At 45.1% G+C, this 17863-nt stretch overlaps 1 protein-coding gene across 1 annotated transcript in view; it reads left to right on the forward strand.

Moving 5' to 3' along the window:
- Window positions 1-17863, forward strand: part of LOC144752209 (diacylglycerol O-acyltransferase 2-like) — a 195321-nt gene that overhangs the window by 49262 nt on the left and 128196 nt on the right. Inside the window, exon 2 of the mRNA XM_078640168.1 lies at window positions 15080-15208. Within this exon, the coding sequence (XP_078496294.1) occupies window positions 15080-15208 (129 nt within the window). The remainder of the gene's footprint in view (window positions 1-15079; window positions 15209-17863) is intronic.

Consider the following 17863-nt stretch of genomic DNA (forward strand, 5'->3'; position numbering starts at 1 on the left):
CCCAAGGATGCAAAGTTGTCAAAGGAGCGGGCGCTAAGCGGCTACAGCTCTCTCTTAGCTGCAGTAGCCCACAGGACAAATCACAATGAGGCAAAGGGGCCAGGGGTGTGGGCACTCAGCGGCTATAGCTCTCTCTTGGCTAGGGCAGCCCATGGGCCAAATCACAATGATGCAAAAGTTGCCAAAGGGGCGGGCGTCCAGTGGTCACAGCTCTCTCTTAGCTGCGGCGGCCCAGAGGACAACTCACAATGATGCAAAAGTTGCCAAAGGTGCGGGCACTCAGTGGCCACAGCTCTCTCTGAGCTGCGGCTGCCCACAGGACAATTCATAATGATGCAAAGTGCAAAGGGTTCGGGCACTCAGCGGCAGCAGCTCTCTCTTAGCTGCGGCGGCCCACAGGACGGGCCACAATAATGCAGAAGTTGGCAAGGGTGCAGGCACTCAGCGGTGGCAGCTCTCTCTCAGCTGCGGTGGCCCACACAACAGAGGATGGTCTCAGCCAGGCTGGCACTATGCTGGATGCTCAGCAGCTACAGCTCTCTCTTAGTTGCAGCGGTCCACACATATTCAGTGAACGGCTCGAAGGTGCAGATTCCGGCGGGCTCCTAGCGGCGGCAGCTCTCTCTCAGCGGCAGTGGACCACACTGACCCAGCAGAAGAGTTGAGGGTGCAGATTTAGGCGGGCTGTCAGCGACAGCAGCTCTCTCTTAGCTGCAGCGGCCCACACAGGTTTAGCAGAAGATTCAAAGGTTCAGATTCAGGCAGGCTCTCAGTGGCAGCAGCTCTCTCTTAGCTGCAGCGGCCCACACAGGATCAGTGAAAGAGTCGAAGGTGCCCAGTCTGCGGTCCTCACAGTAGAACTAGAGGCTCCGGATTACTTGACGGATGCCTCACCTGCAAGTAAAATTCCTTGCACAGGAATTCCGACTGCTGATGGGGTGAAGTCAAATGTCCCTGAGACTTCTGCAGTAGGCGCTCTTGATTTAGGCCCTCTGGTAGTTTCTTTGGCAAGCTTGGTGAAAGTTTCAAAGTCCTTTCCTCTGTTCACTCGGACAGAGTTTCGTCTTGACATCCAGAAGGAACACCCTCGGACAAAGTTCCAGCGCAGCATTTTATACCTAACAAGTCTTTGTTCTCTAAGGTGCCAAATCACTGAGTCCATGCAGAACCAGTTTGGTGGGGTCGAGGAGCACTTGGTTTACGAGGCGACACCCTGCCCTTTCAGAATGAGGGAATCTGCTTTCAGACACCCAGTGGGAGGTGGAGCCATCATTTACCTTACCAAGCACGGCCCTGCTTGGATCAAAGAGTCACCCCTCCCCACGCTCTGAATACCGATCTCTCTCTTACTTTGGTATATATGCTTGTTTAATGGGGTTACACCCTGAAATAAACTTTAAAAAGTGGAAAGAGTGGTCTTTGTGAGGTCCGACAGTCTTTTCTCCACCAATCCACTTGCTCTGCACAGCCTTCGGCAGTAACCAATGCATATTGGAAGAAGGTGTAGCCTTCATCCACGTATTGTACCTTTTCCAAACTCAGTGCTCTTGGTCACAGTCTTTGTTGTGACCAGAGGAAGCTTGGAACAGTTAGAAGTATAAAATGACTTGTGGCTATGTCTAGTGATGCAGCGGGTCTAACACAAAACCCATATATATATCTGCCAATTTTCCCCTTTAAAGTCCCCTTTTCCTTTTCCTTTTCTCTTGTAGAAATCTAAACCGATTTAATGAGTTGAAAATCTACATAACAACTGCTGCCTGCTCTCGAACAATTCACATATATTTTCATAACATATTGTTTTTTACACTAGGGTTCATTCAATTGGTATTTTGTTAACACTATTTAGAGTTATTTACACAGTGGTATATTTTTACTGGTGAAAGGGCCTATGTTTGGCAAGGGTAATAATATACAAGATTGCTCGATTGTGAGAAATTGGTAAATGAATGTACAATTCATCCAGCCTCTGATTTACTTGTAAATATTACTATGATGTATTTCTGTGTAAAATAATGAATTAAGTCTGTACTGTATGTATATATATACTAATCAATTGAGAAAAGATCACTCGTCCTGCACAACCTTAGGTATGCTGGAGGAACGGGGGTGTCCCAAATTAAAAGACCCTCATGCACGTGATGGGTATGGTGGTATCTGAGCGGTATATCTTGGTTCTCCGCTGTCTAATCACGTGTGTGCATAATCATCAGGTCGATCAGGTTATGCAGCCTCCACCAGGAGGTTCTTACCCAAGGTTGAAGCAGTAGTGAGCCAGTGATAAAGGGTCTTAAAAGGCCCGGAAAACCAGAAAAATAACTTTAATTAGGTCTGGGTTCGGGTCTGGTAAACTCTGGAACAGTGCATCTTGTGAACTTTTCTATGAGCAATAGGTGCACTCAGGGTATTGTTAAAAAATTGTGAGGGGGGAGGGAATTAAAAATTGGTCGACATGTTTCTGCCTTGTTTGCCTTAATTAGGACTTACGGGCTTTCATCAGGACCGTTCAGGACCGTTAAGGTTGTGCAGGACGAGTGATCCTTTCTCAATTGATTAGTATATGTACCCTGGAAACTGAACGGATCGGCTTTCCACCTCCCCCCCTTTGATTAGAAGACTGTATGTATATATATATCACATTTTTCATGTGGATATGTAAATAGGTATTTAAATATTTAATTGAGGTTATGTGTACATATATGTGTAAAAAGGTACAGAAAATCGAGGTAGACAAAAATCAAGCATTTAAGCATCAATTTTGTACAACGAGTGATGTGTATTAACACCAGATTGCAATAATTATCAGGCCTGCTTTTACAAAGTTTAGATTAATTTATGCACTGGCACTTTAAGGGAGTATGTCACATGACTTAAGCATCTACGAAAAAGAAAAAAACTGTAAAATATTTAAACCAATGGCTGAACCATGAGCGTGTCATGTGATCAAGTCCCCTGCGTGGGACGAAACGCGTCATGGCTGCCCCTGCATCGCAAAAGGGTTACCATTAAAAATTGCAGCTGATTTAGCCCATGTGGTCTGCGCTCTTTCTTTCACGCTGGATGTGAATTGGGGGGAGAGTCAACTGATATATATATATATATATATATATATATATATATATATATATATATATATATATATATATATATATATATATATATATATATATATATATATATATATATATATTACCTACTGGCGGTCGCCAGTAGGTATATATAGTTAGGATTTTTTCTCTATGGGTTTTTTGAAAATTCTGTGTCTAATAACTTTGGCGTTTGTGGACGGAATTGGCTGAAATTTTCAGGAAAATGGCACATTTTGTTTCTGAGCAGCCCCTGAAAATTGGGGGGGGGTTCGTCCAGGGGGGGTCGAGAAAAAAGGGGGGTCCCAAAACGTGTTTTTAACATTGAGTTTTCCATAGGGCGGTTGGCCTCACTTTTAGCCCGAACGGCTGAATGGATTTGCACGAAACTTGGCAAAATTGTAGGGACTGGTAGCCCGATGTGCCTTTTGTAGGTCTCAATATATGTGCTACAGTGGATTTTGAGAAATTAACGTTTAAAAAAAGATATATATCTGTAACAGCGGACCGGGCAGCGTTCCAGGACGCGTACTTTTCGCGCAACGGAGCTTTGTGAAGCGAAGCTGATTGGTTCTCCGGCGTCTGTCAACATTCCAAACAGTCCGTAGCGGCCGCCATCTTGTCTCTCGGTAGGATCGAGAGACAAGAGGAGGCCAAAGCGAAGGGGCAAATGACCATAAGGGGGAATAGTAGATCCTCGCTGACCCCCTAGGTTTGATGTGGAGGTTTTAAAAGGGCCCGCGGGGCAAAAAAAAAAAATAATAATAATAATCGAACGGCTGAATGGATTTGCACGAAACTTGGCAAAATTGTAGGGACTGGTAGCCCGATGTGCCTTTGCTAGGTCTCAATATAAGTGCTTCAGTGGATTTTGAGAAATTAACGTTCAAAAAAAGATATATATCTGTAACAGCGCACCGCTTCGCGTACTTTTCGCGTTACGGAGCTTTGCGAAGCGAAGCTGATTGGCTCTCCGGTGTCTGTTAACATTCCAAACAGTACGTAGCGGCCGCCATCTTGTCTCTCGGTAGGATCGAGAGACAAGAGGAGGCTAAAGCGAAGGGGCAAATGACCATAAGGGGGCATAGTAGATCCTCGCTGACCCCCTAGGTTTGATGTGGAGGTTTTAAAAGGGCCCCGCGGGGCAAAAAAAAATAATAATAATAATAATCGAACGGCTGAATGGATTTGCACGAAACTTGGTAAAATATTAGGGACTGGTAGCCCGATGTGCCTTTGCTAGGTCTCAATATATGTGCTTCAGTGCATTTTGAGAAATTAACGTTCAAAAACAAGATATATATCTGTAACAGCGCTCCGCTTCGCGGAGATAAAATTATATCTGTATTACCTAGCTGTTGCTAACACCAGTTAGCGACGGCTAGTAGGAGATAGCGACCATCTTGGGCCCCACTTTGCATGTGAGTGATATTTATCACTAATGACATGCAAAGTGGGCATGCCAAGATGTTAGCGACTGGAAACAGTCGCTAACATCGCTATCTCCTATTATCAACTTTTGGAAATATTCGAGATAAGCGCGAATATCTCCAAAAAGTAACAGCTGCCCTGAGCAGTTCTTAGCCATGTTATCCAATGGGAGGTGGATAACATGGCTAAGAGCATTAGCTCGGTAATGCATGAATATCGCTGAGTTTTCAGCGATATTAATGCATTGCGGTCGTTTTTTATCGTATTTGCGATAAACCTTGATAATAGCAAGGTTTATCTGCGATAATTTCTGACGGTAAAAAAATCTTTGCAATGCATCGTTAGGGATAAATATCGCTTAACTTTGGTAATATGCCCCAACGTCTGTTAACGTTCGATTCGAAGGAAATCAGGAAGTGTTGAAAAACATTGTCTGCGCCATCTTGTCTTTTTTCAAATGCCACACTTTTGTCGTGCACGGCAGCCATTTTAGATGCCTTGACCAGACCCACTCTGTGCACGCTGTCGATCCTTAGCATGGCTCCCCACCCTCGCAAGCATCTCACCCAGGCAGTGGTCACCCCCGCTCTCTGTCTTATGCATGGGTAATAAACCTCCCCCCATCTGCGCTGCTCTTCCCTGAGAATCACACCCTGTGCCCGCCCGACACCTCCCTTTCGCCCTATTCACTACCGCACCCTCTGACACTCCTTTTCTTCTGTGTCCGATTGTCCAGGCCGGTCCTAGGCTATCAGCTAGCCCTGCAGATGTAGTTTATGGCCACAGCTGTAAAGAATCACCCCTCTTCAAAGGAGTTATAGTAGATCAAGGCCCACACTCGATGAGATCCGTCACAGCAGAAGCGTTGCTATTATCTGAAAACCATCCTGTATTGTGATTGGGGAGGGGACCGAGCGTGAAGCGGAAGATTCCAGGGATGACTCTTTGTACATCAAAGTTTTTACAATTATGTGTCACATTAAAAATATATAGCACTCCGACAAAGTAGTAAGATTATAAAACTTTAATAATTTATAAATATATACAAGAAAACAAAAATAGTAATAACATATAAACATTTTTAGGGAAAAACAACGAAGTAGCGGTCGGCTGTGCGAATAGTCCCAACGCAGCACAACGTCCAGATTTCCGGCGTGGGGCGTCGCGGGGGGTGGGTCATCAGTAGCAAACTGTTGTGCGAATAGTTCCAAGGCAGCAGAACGCGCCGAAATCTAGATGACACGAAAGTGATGTCTAGTAAGTTGCCACCCAGCAAATAACGGCGTGGGGCGTCGCGGGGGGTGGGTCATCAGTAGCAAACTGTTGTGCGAATAGTTCCAAGGCAGCAGAACGCGCCGAAATCTAGATGACACGAAAGTGATGTCTAGTAAGTTGCCACCCAGCAAATAACGGCGTGGGGCGTCGCGGGGGGTGGGTCATCAGTAGCAAACTGTTGTGCGAATAGTTCCAAGGCAGCAGAACGATGGCACCAAGGTGATGTCCAGTAAGTTGCCGCACTGGTTTTGGTATCCTACAATGCTGCTCCGAATAACGGCGTGGGGCGCCCCGGGGGAGGCGGTGTGAACGGGCCTCTCCAGGTGGAGTGTCATCTGTTGTAGTGGGGCGCCCCTTTACCGTTTCAGTTGCCATTCCGTCCGTTTTTGGTCCACTGTGTCAAAAGCCGCAATTCAGCTGAGTTGCGCCCACTCTTGCGGTGCAGCGATAGGCGGCTGTCACAGGACTCTCAAAATGGCGGCAGGCTCTTTCCTTTTTGGGCCTGGTCCACTGAAATGGCCCTGGGACACCTTGGAAATCGGACGCTTGTCTGCTAGGTCTTGGACCCCATTCTCGAAAGCGTCCCCTCCGCCTTGAGAATTCATCAAAAGTTTTGGGGGCCCCGACTCCTGCAGGCTTCTGGTAGGGAGCGGCTGCCATGATTGCTCGCGGAATGACCACGACGGAGCTACGAGATGGTGGTGCTCTGATGCTGACACCAGTTTAGTCTGAAACATCCAGAAACAAGGTGGGGCTTTCATCGTTTGGGAAAAAAAAAAGTTTTCATCCAATGAAAAGTGTTGTTTTTAGGTCATATGATCAAGCCTTCCATCATTAGGAAACCAAAAGTAAAATGAACCAATGAAAAGTTTTATAAAGAAGTCACATGACCTGTTATGCGGCATAGGGTATAAAATGCGGAGAAAATACGTTGGCACGTGAGGCGGCGTCAGTAGCGGACCGATGTGCGAATAGGCCGAAGGCAATACAACGCGCCAAGATCCGGATGGCACTGAGGTGGTGTCCAGCAAGTTGCAGCACTGGTGTGGCCATCCTACAATGCTGAAAGTCGGCGTGGGGCGCCCCGTTGGCCTGTGAGTTTGCGTCAGTAGCGGACCGATGTGCGAATAGGCCGAAGGCAGCACAACGCGCCAAGATCCGGATGGCACCGAGGTGGTGTCTAGTAAGTTGCCGCACTGGTGTGGCCATCCTACAATGCTGAAAGTCGGCGTGGGGCGCCCCGTTGGCCTGTGAGATGGCGTCAGTAGCGGACCGATGTGTGAATGGGGCCGAAGGCAGCGCAACAATATTTTCGGAATAGAAGACACTACTAGGCGCTGAGATGCCAAGATCCGGATGGCACCGAGGTGGTGTGTAGCAAGTTGCCGCACTGGTGTGGCCATCCTACAATGCTGAAAGTCGGCGTGGGGCGCCCCGTTGGCCTGTGAGTTTGCGTCAGTAGCGGACCGATGTGCGAATAGGCCGAAGGCAGCACAACGCGCCAAGATCCGGATGGCACCGAGGTGGTGTCTAGTAAGTTGCCGCACTGGTGTGGCCATCCAACAATGCTGAAAGTCGGCGTGGGGCGCCCCGTTGGCCTGTGAGATGGCGTCAGTAGCGGACCGATGTGCGAATAGGCCGAAGGCAGCACAACGCGCCAAGATCCGGATGGCACCGAGGTGGTGTCTAGTAAGTTGCCGCACTGGTGTGGCCATCCAACAATGCTGAAAGTCGGCGTGGGGCGCCCCGTTGGCCTGTGAGATGGCGTCAGTAGCGGACCGATGTGCGAATAGGCCGAAGGCAGCACAACGCGCCAAGATCCGGATGGCACCGAGGTGGTGTCTAGTAAGTTGTCGCACTTCTGTGGCCATCCTACAATGTTGAAAGTCGGCGTGGGGCGCCTCGTTGGCCTGTGAGATGGCATCAGTAGCGGACCGATGTGCGAATGGGGCCAAAGGCAGCGCAACAATATTTTCTGACTGACACCACAAGGCGCTGAGATGCCAAGATCCGGATGGCACCGAGGTGATGTCTAAGTTGCGGACTGATGTGCGAATGGGGCCAAAGGCAGCGTAACAATATTTTCTGTATGGAAGATACCAGTAGGCGTTGAGATGCCAAGATTCGGATGGCACCGAGGTGATGTCTAGCAGGTTGCTGTACTGGTGTGGTCATCCTACAATGCTGAAACTCGGCGTGGGTCGCCCCATTAGCCTGTGAGATGGCGTCAGTAGCGGACCGATGTGCGAATAGGCCGAAGGCAGCTCAACGCGCCAAGATCCGGATGTCACCGTGGTGGTTTCATAGTTGAGAGGCACTTCATCTGCAGTGGGGCGCCGAGATCCGGATGGCACCGAGGTGATGTCTAGCAAGTTGCTGTACTGGTGTGGTCATCCTACAATGCTGAAACTCGGCGTGGGTCGCCCCATTAGCCTGTGAGATGGCTGTTCTTTGGATTTGGGCCTGGTCCACTAAAATGGCCCTGGGACACCTTAGAACTCGGACGCTCGATTTTTTTTTCCTTTCCTGTACATGCAAAAAAAGGTAAATGCCCGGTACGTTACACGCTTCATCTGCCACGATGAACTCTCCAGAGGAACCGAAAAAAAATATAGTTGTGGTAACTATACCATGCATCGTCATATGGAGAGGTGGCACCAATTAATTATAGTGCTGCATAAAAGAGAGATTTGGAGGAGAACCCCTGACCTGCTAGTACATTCATCAAAGAAGTGGCACTGAGAGCTTCAGAGGCAAGGGAAACGGTCCCAAATATTTAGAAGAACTTTGGAAAGATTAAAATGACATGTTTAGATTGTGGCAAATTAATTTCATGTGGACAGATGAGTGTTACTCTAATAAATACAGCATATGAACATCATCATAGTCGATGGTTGGTAGAGACATTTTGACTATATCCTGGACCTGCCCGTCCTCGCCCAAAATGGCGCCGGAATAAATGGGACTCGTAACTCCTTGTTGTGTACTGGTTGCAGAACCTTGAAATCACGAGATACGTATGCAGTTTTGAAGCACATGGCGGGCGGGGACGAGAATTGATTGAATATTTCGACATCCCTATTGATATTAAGTTCTGATGTGTTATTGATTACTGTACTGTTGAAAGTTCGAATTAACGTCACCCATGGTACTTGCCCGCAAATGTATATCTAGATAATTTTATTGTAACTGGCCCTGTCGTATTTTAATTATAAAATGTACGTCCACCGATTCCGTAACTGTTAGACACCTTAGTTCTTGCAACCTAATGGCCCGCCCGTTACGTTCCTCTACAGTGTAAATGTCTATTCATCATATACGATTACAGTTTGCTCTGTGGCAGGCCCACGTGGTTATAGGCTCGTATTTGTATAATGAAATTTTCACAATAAAGGTTTTTAAAAGAAAACATGGTAGTAGTATATACATTGGTAAAGTTTTTAATAATAGTGACTGTTTTAGAATCATTAAAAGGCAAGTGAAATAAAGCAGACCAAGTACATGAAGGGTAAAAGGTATAATACGAAGGAACGCAGTAAAGATAAATGGTCAAGGGCTGTTGTGTTTTCTATTCCTGCAACATAAAGTGATCGATAAGAATCTCATATTCAGGCGTATCGGCGACTAAGACAGCAGGTCGACCCTCTTTTGCTCAACGGCTCCGTCATGGGACGAAGAAACGCTCTTTTTCTCGAAAAAAGAATATATTTTACTTGCAGGACAGTTGTAAAATTTCCGGGAAAGTACATTAGCCTGGAACATTATAACATATATTTAAGAAAAAATAATGTTCGGAAGTAATGAAAAGCGTAATTTTTAGGTCATATGACCAAGCCTTTCATCATTACAATAAGAAAAGTAAAATGAACCAATGAAAAGTTTTATTAACAAGTCACATGACTTGTTATGCGTACATTACGCGCTGCGCGCCCCGGATGACTTCCGGATGCGCTAACGCGGCGCGTCATATGACGCATTACGCGACAACGCAGGTACAGAATATAGTCAAAATGTCTCCACCAACCAGCGGTCGGAACACAACCCCTTTCAGCAGGCTAAATAGTTCTGTTAAATGACAACAGAAGGGACAGGCAACAAGAACCATCAGTCAAAGAGGGGAGGGCTAGTTCTTCTCTACCGGGTTACATTGGGGCGCTACCGGAACTGATCGAATTGGTAGTCTACAGTGTTTCTGGTTGTTTCAGACTGAAGCTGGGGTTAGCATGAGAGCAGCACCATTTCGTAGCTCCGTCGTGGTCATTCCGCAACCAATCATGGCAGCCGTTCTTTATCGTTATTTTGGGCGGGGTGGGTGGCGGAGCCGAGCTGTTTTGCAGCCATCATTGTGTGGAGTTCAGTTCATCTCACTAGTTTTGTATTTGTCATGAGGGGTTGTTCCTAATGTTTCTATTTTAGCGAGGTCAAAAAGAGATCCCATTAGTGGCCTACTGATTTTGCTCGATTCCTTTTCTTTTTTTTTACACGATTTTTCGTTATCTGCAAAGACTAAACAGAGTATTGCGACTCTGTGTTTGTTTGTAAATAGAGAATGAACCAAAGAGAACTAATTCTAAAACAGTAAATACTTGGATAACAATCAATCAAATGGAGAGAGAAGCAGGCACGACGGATTACAACGGGGGCAAAGGCCTGCGTTAACTACCTTTCACTATCTGCAAAGAGAGAGTACTCCTAATAGAAATGAGGGGGTGGGGGGCACCATTCAAAGCAGATCAGTGTGCATAAACACGAAAATGTTTTCACTTACCACGTACTTGACATTCGACAGCTTATGATATTTGCTATTAAAAAACCATTGAAATTCACTGAAAAAACCATAGGTTATAGACCATATATAGTTAGGAATTAGCATTTACAAAACCTTGAAAATTCACTGAAAAAACCATAGGTTATAGACCATATATAGTTAGGAATTAGCATTTAAAAAACCTTATTTTACTCACACAAAACCATTGAAATTCCATATATAGTTAGTTGCACTAACTATATATCGCGCACCCGCAATCCACTGCTGATCATGTCACATATTACATCATTCATGACATGGTCAGTGACATCACTGATGACATCACTGATGACATCACTGATGACATCTCAAATGACATCACTGATGACATCTCATTTGACATCATTCTTGTGCTAATACGATAAACCTCTTCAGACTCTAATATAACCTTAGATACACTCAGTGTATACAGACACTCACACACTGCCACTCATCCATGGAGTTACTCACACACCCAGTCAGTCATGCAAAGAAACAATCTCACCTCCATTTCTTCAACTATACAGTTAAACACACCTTACTTATTGAAACATATACTAACACATATTTACTCTCTTATACAATCCCTGATACAAGTTCACAATGATCGATACAACCACTCACTCATTCAGTGGCTCTCATGCACAGTTATTTATATATGCCAACTCTCACATGTACTGTGTTTTACATATGTACTTACTATGACATGTAGCATTGAGATATCCATTCACTCATCAATACACTCATGCACACAGTCAACTGCCCATGTAGCTGTTTCCACATGCACTCTTGAACTCATACACCTAGTGAATAAACTGCTCACACATCTATGCATAGAGTCACACACCTTCCAGCCACCCCCACACAAACTCAATCTCCCATAGAAATACTTGGGCAACCAATTAATAACACATACAGCCTCTCGTATAGCTAATGATCAACACATGCAGCAGTTTACAGAACAACAGACATAATGATGCACAAATTAAGACAGTTTAGTCACTAACCCATGCATTCAGTGAGACACATTTAATCACTCACTCATACAGTCAGTCACGCACCTACTAAATCCTTCATCCAGACACTTATACATCCACTCATTCTTCAATATGTAAGACATATTTTAACTTTACAGAAACATACAGTCACTGGATGTTGTCATCAGTGATGTCATCAGTGATGTCATTTGAGATGTCATCAGTGATGTCATCAGTGATGTCACTGACCATGTCATGAATGATGTAATATGTGACATGATCAGCAGTGGATTGCGGGTGCGCGATATATAGTTAGTGCAACTAACTATATATGGAATTTCAATGGTTTTGTGTGAGTAAAATAAGGTTTTTTAAATGCTAATTCCTAACTATATATGGTCTATAACCTATGGTTTTTTCAGTGAATTTTCAAGGTTTTGTAAATGCTAATTCCTAACTATATATGGTCTATAACCTATGGTTTTTTCAGTGAATATAAATATATATATATATATATATATATATATATATATATATATATTTATATATATATATCACCAATCCAGGAGCAACCTCTTTATTTTACTCATCGATGGGGCCCATAGCACCGCAAGTCACACACAATTCTGCCCTTAAATCAGTGACAAGTAGACGAGCTGCAAGACATGCGGGGCACCTTATCAACCTATACAGTAACTTTATACATTACATATATTAGAATCTTAAACGCCCAACAGTCATAAAGAACAACATCAAGGTACTCCGCTATTTGGTCGATGGACCAACTATTAGGAATCAGTTGATGGCGATTAAGACCAGCTCAAACGCAATATTCTCATAACTTTTAACATTTAATCATCATGACTTTACTTTGATAAACACTGACTCGAGTTTATTTTTATAGAATTTTATTTAGATCCATTAAAATAGAGTTTTATATTGCGAAAAATGTATTAAACAAGTAGATTCTAAAACACTATTCAATACATTTTAAGTAAAGAAAATTAAAAGTACTCATTACCCCTTGGCCATAGGGCGATGATAGAACCGCAGAACATAGAATAGATTCCCAAGCTGACTGTCTTTCTAACCTCCTCGATGTCTCCCCCCGACATAGAATCTCTGCAACAGATCTCGTTTCTTTTCCCCATCAAAGTTCAAAGTCTAAAAATGTCAAAGTCTCTTGCACCATAAGAAAAATCGTCCCAACCGACAGCATGTCGTGGTGCGAAAATAACGGCCACACCGAGATCATTTACACAAGCTATTTTATACCCTTTCACTAACTATCTAAACCCAAAATTGAAACTTTTAGGGGCTACACTCATCTCTCATTGGTCCATTGGAAGGGTGACGATGAGCACCTCATGTCCTTCTTGCTCAAACCAGTTCGTAAAAGTGCAAATTCATACCATGGTTTCTCATGACTTCATCCAATGTTCACATTTGTATTTGTTTAGCACTTTGCAACAGTTCCTCGCATTTAGGTTTCAATGTTCATTCTTTCCCAGCCTTTTAAATGCAGACAACTTTGGCACAACTCCCGTTTGCAGGCCAGGCTGGCCTTGACATCTCTTGCTTCGGGCATAGGCCATACACTCGTGACTGAGCATCCTCTCTTCACGCATGCATGGGGGCCATCTTTAATTTCAATTCCACCATCGCGTTCTTAGCAACAGACACTTTTCAGACTAAGCCGATCAGGCCGTAATGGGAACTAATATGAAAACAAACACAACAGAAATTAGATATAGTAAATAAGCTCTTCTGTTTACCTCCCGCCATTCTAATTACCCATGTTAGGTTTTACCTAGCGAAGCAACATGTAAGCAATTTTACTTACCATCTGCATTCTTTTGCCACAATACAATTTTACTATATGCACAAATACATGCGTTTACTCTATTATATTTACGTTATCACAGTTCTATATTAGTTTGACTCATGTTTTATTAATAAATTAGGTTTTTTGCAAATCGCAGTTAGTTTTCCCACATGTAGTGTCTAATATAATGTGCATTTTGTTGATAAGTTTACATGCTTCACAAAATTAATAATATGAAAGTTATGAGGAAACAACATTGTAGGGGGTACAAAATGTTTTTGTTTCTCCCCTGCTCCATCACTAGCAGTTATGGGCACAAATATGGCCTTAGTGATGGCTCTCCTCCCAGGCCTCATCAAACATTCCTTGTGAGAATTTCAATGGAAAATTCAAGTTTTGGGATTCAGCTTCTCAACACCTTTTCTCTCCCTTTTCTGTGGGGGCAATTTTCTCTTCTTGTGAGGAAAAATGTAAATATTTTTACAGCCCCGTACTGCCGGGCTTTTCGCAGCAGTAAGGGATATTAGAACATTGGAAGGTTGGGAGCATTCCATTGTTGTCATTCAAAGCTGTTGTTGTGAATAAAGGCCTCAGGGTGCCCGAGGGGATTTCAGCCTCATCTGGCTCCTTGAGGCCTTTGTTTTACAAATTAAAACATTCTGCCCTCTATTTACAGAATTTTCTAAAAGCCTTACAGCCCTCCGTAGCGGGCTATACCGGCCTCGGGCTCGGGCCTTTAACACTGGAGCGGGCCTTTCATGCCCTGTTTTGCCCGCTATGGCAGACTATAAGGCTATCATAAAAATATAAAAATCTGTTCATTTGACCGTACACTCTAAACCAGATGGGCAGTTAGCTGGCCAAACATATGATGGCCTTTACTCTGTCCGGCTGTCGGACGAGTATATAAACCAGTAAATGAGAGAGGTGGACCTTTAGTTTGGCAGAGAGGGCTCACCGTCGTTGATGCGCACTGTCGTTATGGCTCCCGGTGACCTGTTGCTTCCAATGTCTGCACCAGTGCCTGCAATACAGCACTGGTGCAGGGTCAAAGAGTTTACTGTATATGCATGGGGTCGTGCCCCGTGTAAATGAGGGTGCACTCACATGGGATGGCACATGTGTAGAATTTGAGCCCATAGACTGTATGTTACTGAAGGGGCCCAGCAAACATCTGCAGCAGCTTCAGTAATACCAAAATGACCCAGAGGTGCAGCAATCAGATTTAAATTCTCTTATTGCCCCAAGGACACTTTCTTTATTCCGCCGCAGGACATGGGTCTAAAACGCAGTCTTGGTTCTCCTCCACGCTGCATTAAATAACGCGCAAATGGATTGTACGTGGTCAGGCGCAGGTTTGAAAAGTGTGTTCTCATTCCAGGCCTGTTTGCTTTCCGTGAAAACGTATTGATTTCCCCTTTCACCATAACAACATAATGTACCTGGTTAATCAGGGATTGTGTGTATACTGAGTGTGCCATGATGTTGACATATTCCTAAAAACAGACTATCTTGGCTCCAGCTGAGCAATGGGTGTGCTGCGCCACATCCCCTTGGCCTGAAGCACGCCTGACCCGTGAACAGAAACATTATTGATTTAGCATTGAAAAGCGCCTGGTCCCGCCCCCACCCGTGACCATGTCAATAGATCAATGAGCTGATAAGGCTGGATATAACCTCACTCTCTTTTGGATTCCAGGAAGCCGAGCCAGTGTCCAATCAGCGCTGCGCAACCTCTCCGTGGACAGCTGGCTGCCCAGGGTGGAGTTCACCGGATGTTTACAGCTGATCTCTGTCCTGCAGTGGCTCTTCACCTTCCTGGTGATGGGTGAGTGTCATGGATGGGCCACAGGCCTTTGTTTATAAAAACTTTGAATCCACCTCCTGCCGCTGGTGTCCTTCTATCACAGCACTTCTTCTCCTCAGCCACCGCCGACAGGGTGTGCAGGCGGTCTGTGCTTCAGCAGTAAAAGTTTGGTGGTTGTCTGCAGGTGAGGTGTGGCTCAACAATTGACAGTTGGACAGGGTGTGAAGTTGGTCAGTGATTCAGCACTAAATGTTTGGTGGTTGTTTGTCTGTAGATGAGGTGTGACTCAACATTGAGAGTTGGACTAGGTGTGAAGGTGGTCTATGCTTCAGCAGTAAAAGTTAGGTGGTTGTCTACATATGAGGTGTGGCTCAACATTGAGAGTTGGACTGGGTGTGAAGGTGGTCTGTGCTTCCGCAGTAAAAGTTTGGTGGTTGTCTGCAGGTGAGGTGTGGCTCAACAATTGAGAGTTGGACTAGGTGGGAAGGCGGTCAGTGCTTCAGCACTAAAGTTTGGTGGTTGTCTGCAGATAAGGTGTGACTCAACATTAGGAGTTGGACTAGGTGTGAAGGTGGTCTGTGCTTCAGCAGTAAGAGTTTGGCGGTTGTCTGTAGATGATGTGTGGCTCAACATTGAGAGTTGGACTAGGTGTGAAGGTGGTCAGTGCTTCAGCACAAAAGGTTGGGTGGTTGTTTGCAGATGAGGTGTGGTTCAACATTGAGACTTGGACTAGGTGTGAAGGTGGTCAGTGGTTCAGCACTAAAAGGTTGGTGGTTGTCAGTAGATGAGGTGTGGCTCAACATTGAGAGTTGGGCTAGGTGTGAAGGTGGTCAGTGATTCAGCACTAAAAGGTTGGTGGTTGTCAGTAGATGAGGTGTGGCTCAACATTGAGAGTTGGGCAAGGTGTGAAGGTGGTCAGTGGTTCAGCACTAAAAGGTTGGTGGTTGTCAGTAGATGAGGTGTGGCTCAACATTGAGAGTTGGGCTAGGTGTGAAGGTGGTCAGTGGTTCAGCACTAAAAGGTTGGTGGTTGTCAGTAGATGAGGTGTGGCTCAACATTGAGAGTTGGGCTAGGTGTGAAGGTGGTCAGTGGTTCAGCACTAAAAGGTTGGTGGTTGTCAGTAGATGAGGTGTGGCTCAACATTGAGATTTGGGCTAGGTGTGAAGGTGGTCAGTGATTCAGCACTAAAAGGTTGGTGGTTGTCAGTAGATGAGGTGTGGCTCAACATTGAGAGTTGGGCTAGGTGTGAAGGTGGTCAGTGATTCAGCACTAAAAGGTTGGTGGTTGTCAGTAGATAAGGCGTGGCTCAACATTGAGAGTTGGGCAAGGTGTGAAGGTGGTCAGTGGTTCAGCACTAAAAGGTTGGTGGTTGTAAGTAGATGAGGTGCAGCTCAACATTGAGAGTTGGGCAAGGTGTGAAGGTGGTCAGTGGTTCAGCACTAAAAGGTTGGTGGTTGTCAGTAGATAAGGCGTGGCTCAACATTGAGAGTTGGGCAAGGTGTGAAGGTGGTCAGTGGTTCAGCACTAAAAGGTTGGTGGTTGTAAGTAAATGAGGTGCAGCTCAACATTGAGAGTTGGGCTAGGTGTATTGTATTGTATTGTATTGTATGTTGATTTGTAGAGCGCGATTGCTGCCCGGGGGCGTCCAAGCGCTAAGAACCATCAGATCAAGAGGGGTGACCGGGGGATTTACTGAGGGCAGTTGAAGAGGAATGTTTTAAGCTGTTTCCTGAATGAGGAGAGATTGGGATTGGCTCTCAGATGAAGGGGCAGGGTGTTCCATAGCTTGGAAGCATTGTGAGCGAAGGTCCTACCGCCGGTTCTGGATTTCTTTATTCTGGGAATTGTGGCCATATACGTCAAGTTTGATCGGAGGTTCCTAGTAGGTTGGTAGTGCGAGACTAAGTTGAGGGTGATGAGGGGGCCCGTTTTTCAGAAGGCCTGATGCGCGATGCATAGGGCTTTGAATTGTATTCTTTGGCGGATAGGTAGCCAAGGTGGTCTGTGCTTCAGCAGTAAACGTTAGGTGGTTGTCAGTAGATGAGGTGAGTCTCAACATTGAGAATATGACTAGGTGTGAAGGTGGTCTATGCTTCAGAACTTAAAGTTAGGTGGTTCTCTGTAGATGAGGTGTGGCTCAACAATGAGAGTTGGGCTAGATGTGAAGGTGGTCGGTGCTTCAGAAGTAAACATTAGATGGACAGTATAGAATTGGCAGGTGAACAATATAGAATCTGCAGATGGACAGTATAGAATATGTAGATGGACAATATAAAATCTGCTGGTGGGCAGTATAGGATTTGCAGATTGATAGTGTAGAATCTGCCAGTGAACAGTATAGAAGCTGCAGATGGACAGCATAGAATCTGCAGATGGACAGTAAAGAATCTGCAGATGGACAGTAAAGAATCTGCAGATGGACAGTATAGAATATGTCAGTGGACAGTATAACTCCTGCCCTGAACCTAGTCGTATTCCACGTCGAGTGGCTGAATAGAATGTACGGGGCCCTGCAAACTCGAGGGGCCCGATTCACCTGTTAAATATAAGGGTGTAGAGTATATTTACTAATAAACCGAGGCGGAGCTCTCCACTTTTTATTTGCTGTGCACCATTTCCGAGTGGAGAGTTACATCTAGGTGTCGACTTACCACATCAGGGGGTGGAGCCTCGTGT

The sequence above is a fragment of the Lissotriton helveticus genome, chromosome 4_2, assembly GCF_964261635.1.
Source record: "Lissotriton helveticus chromosome 4_2, aLisHel1.1, whole genome shotgun sequence".
Lineage (NCBI taxonomy): Eukaryota > Metazoa > Chordata > Amphibia > Caudata > Salamandridae > Lissotriton > Lissotriton helveticus.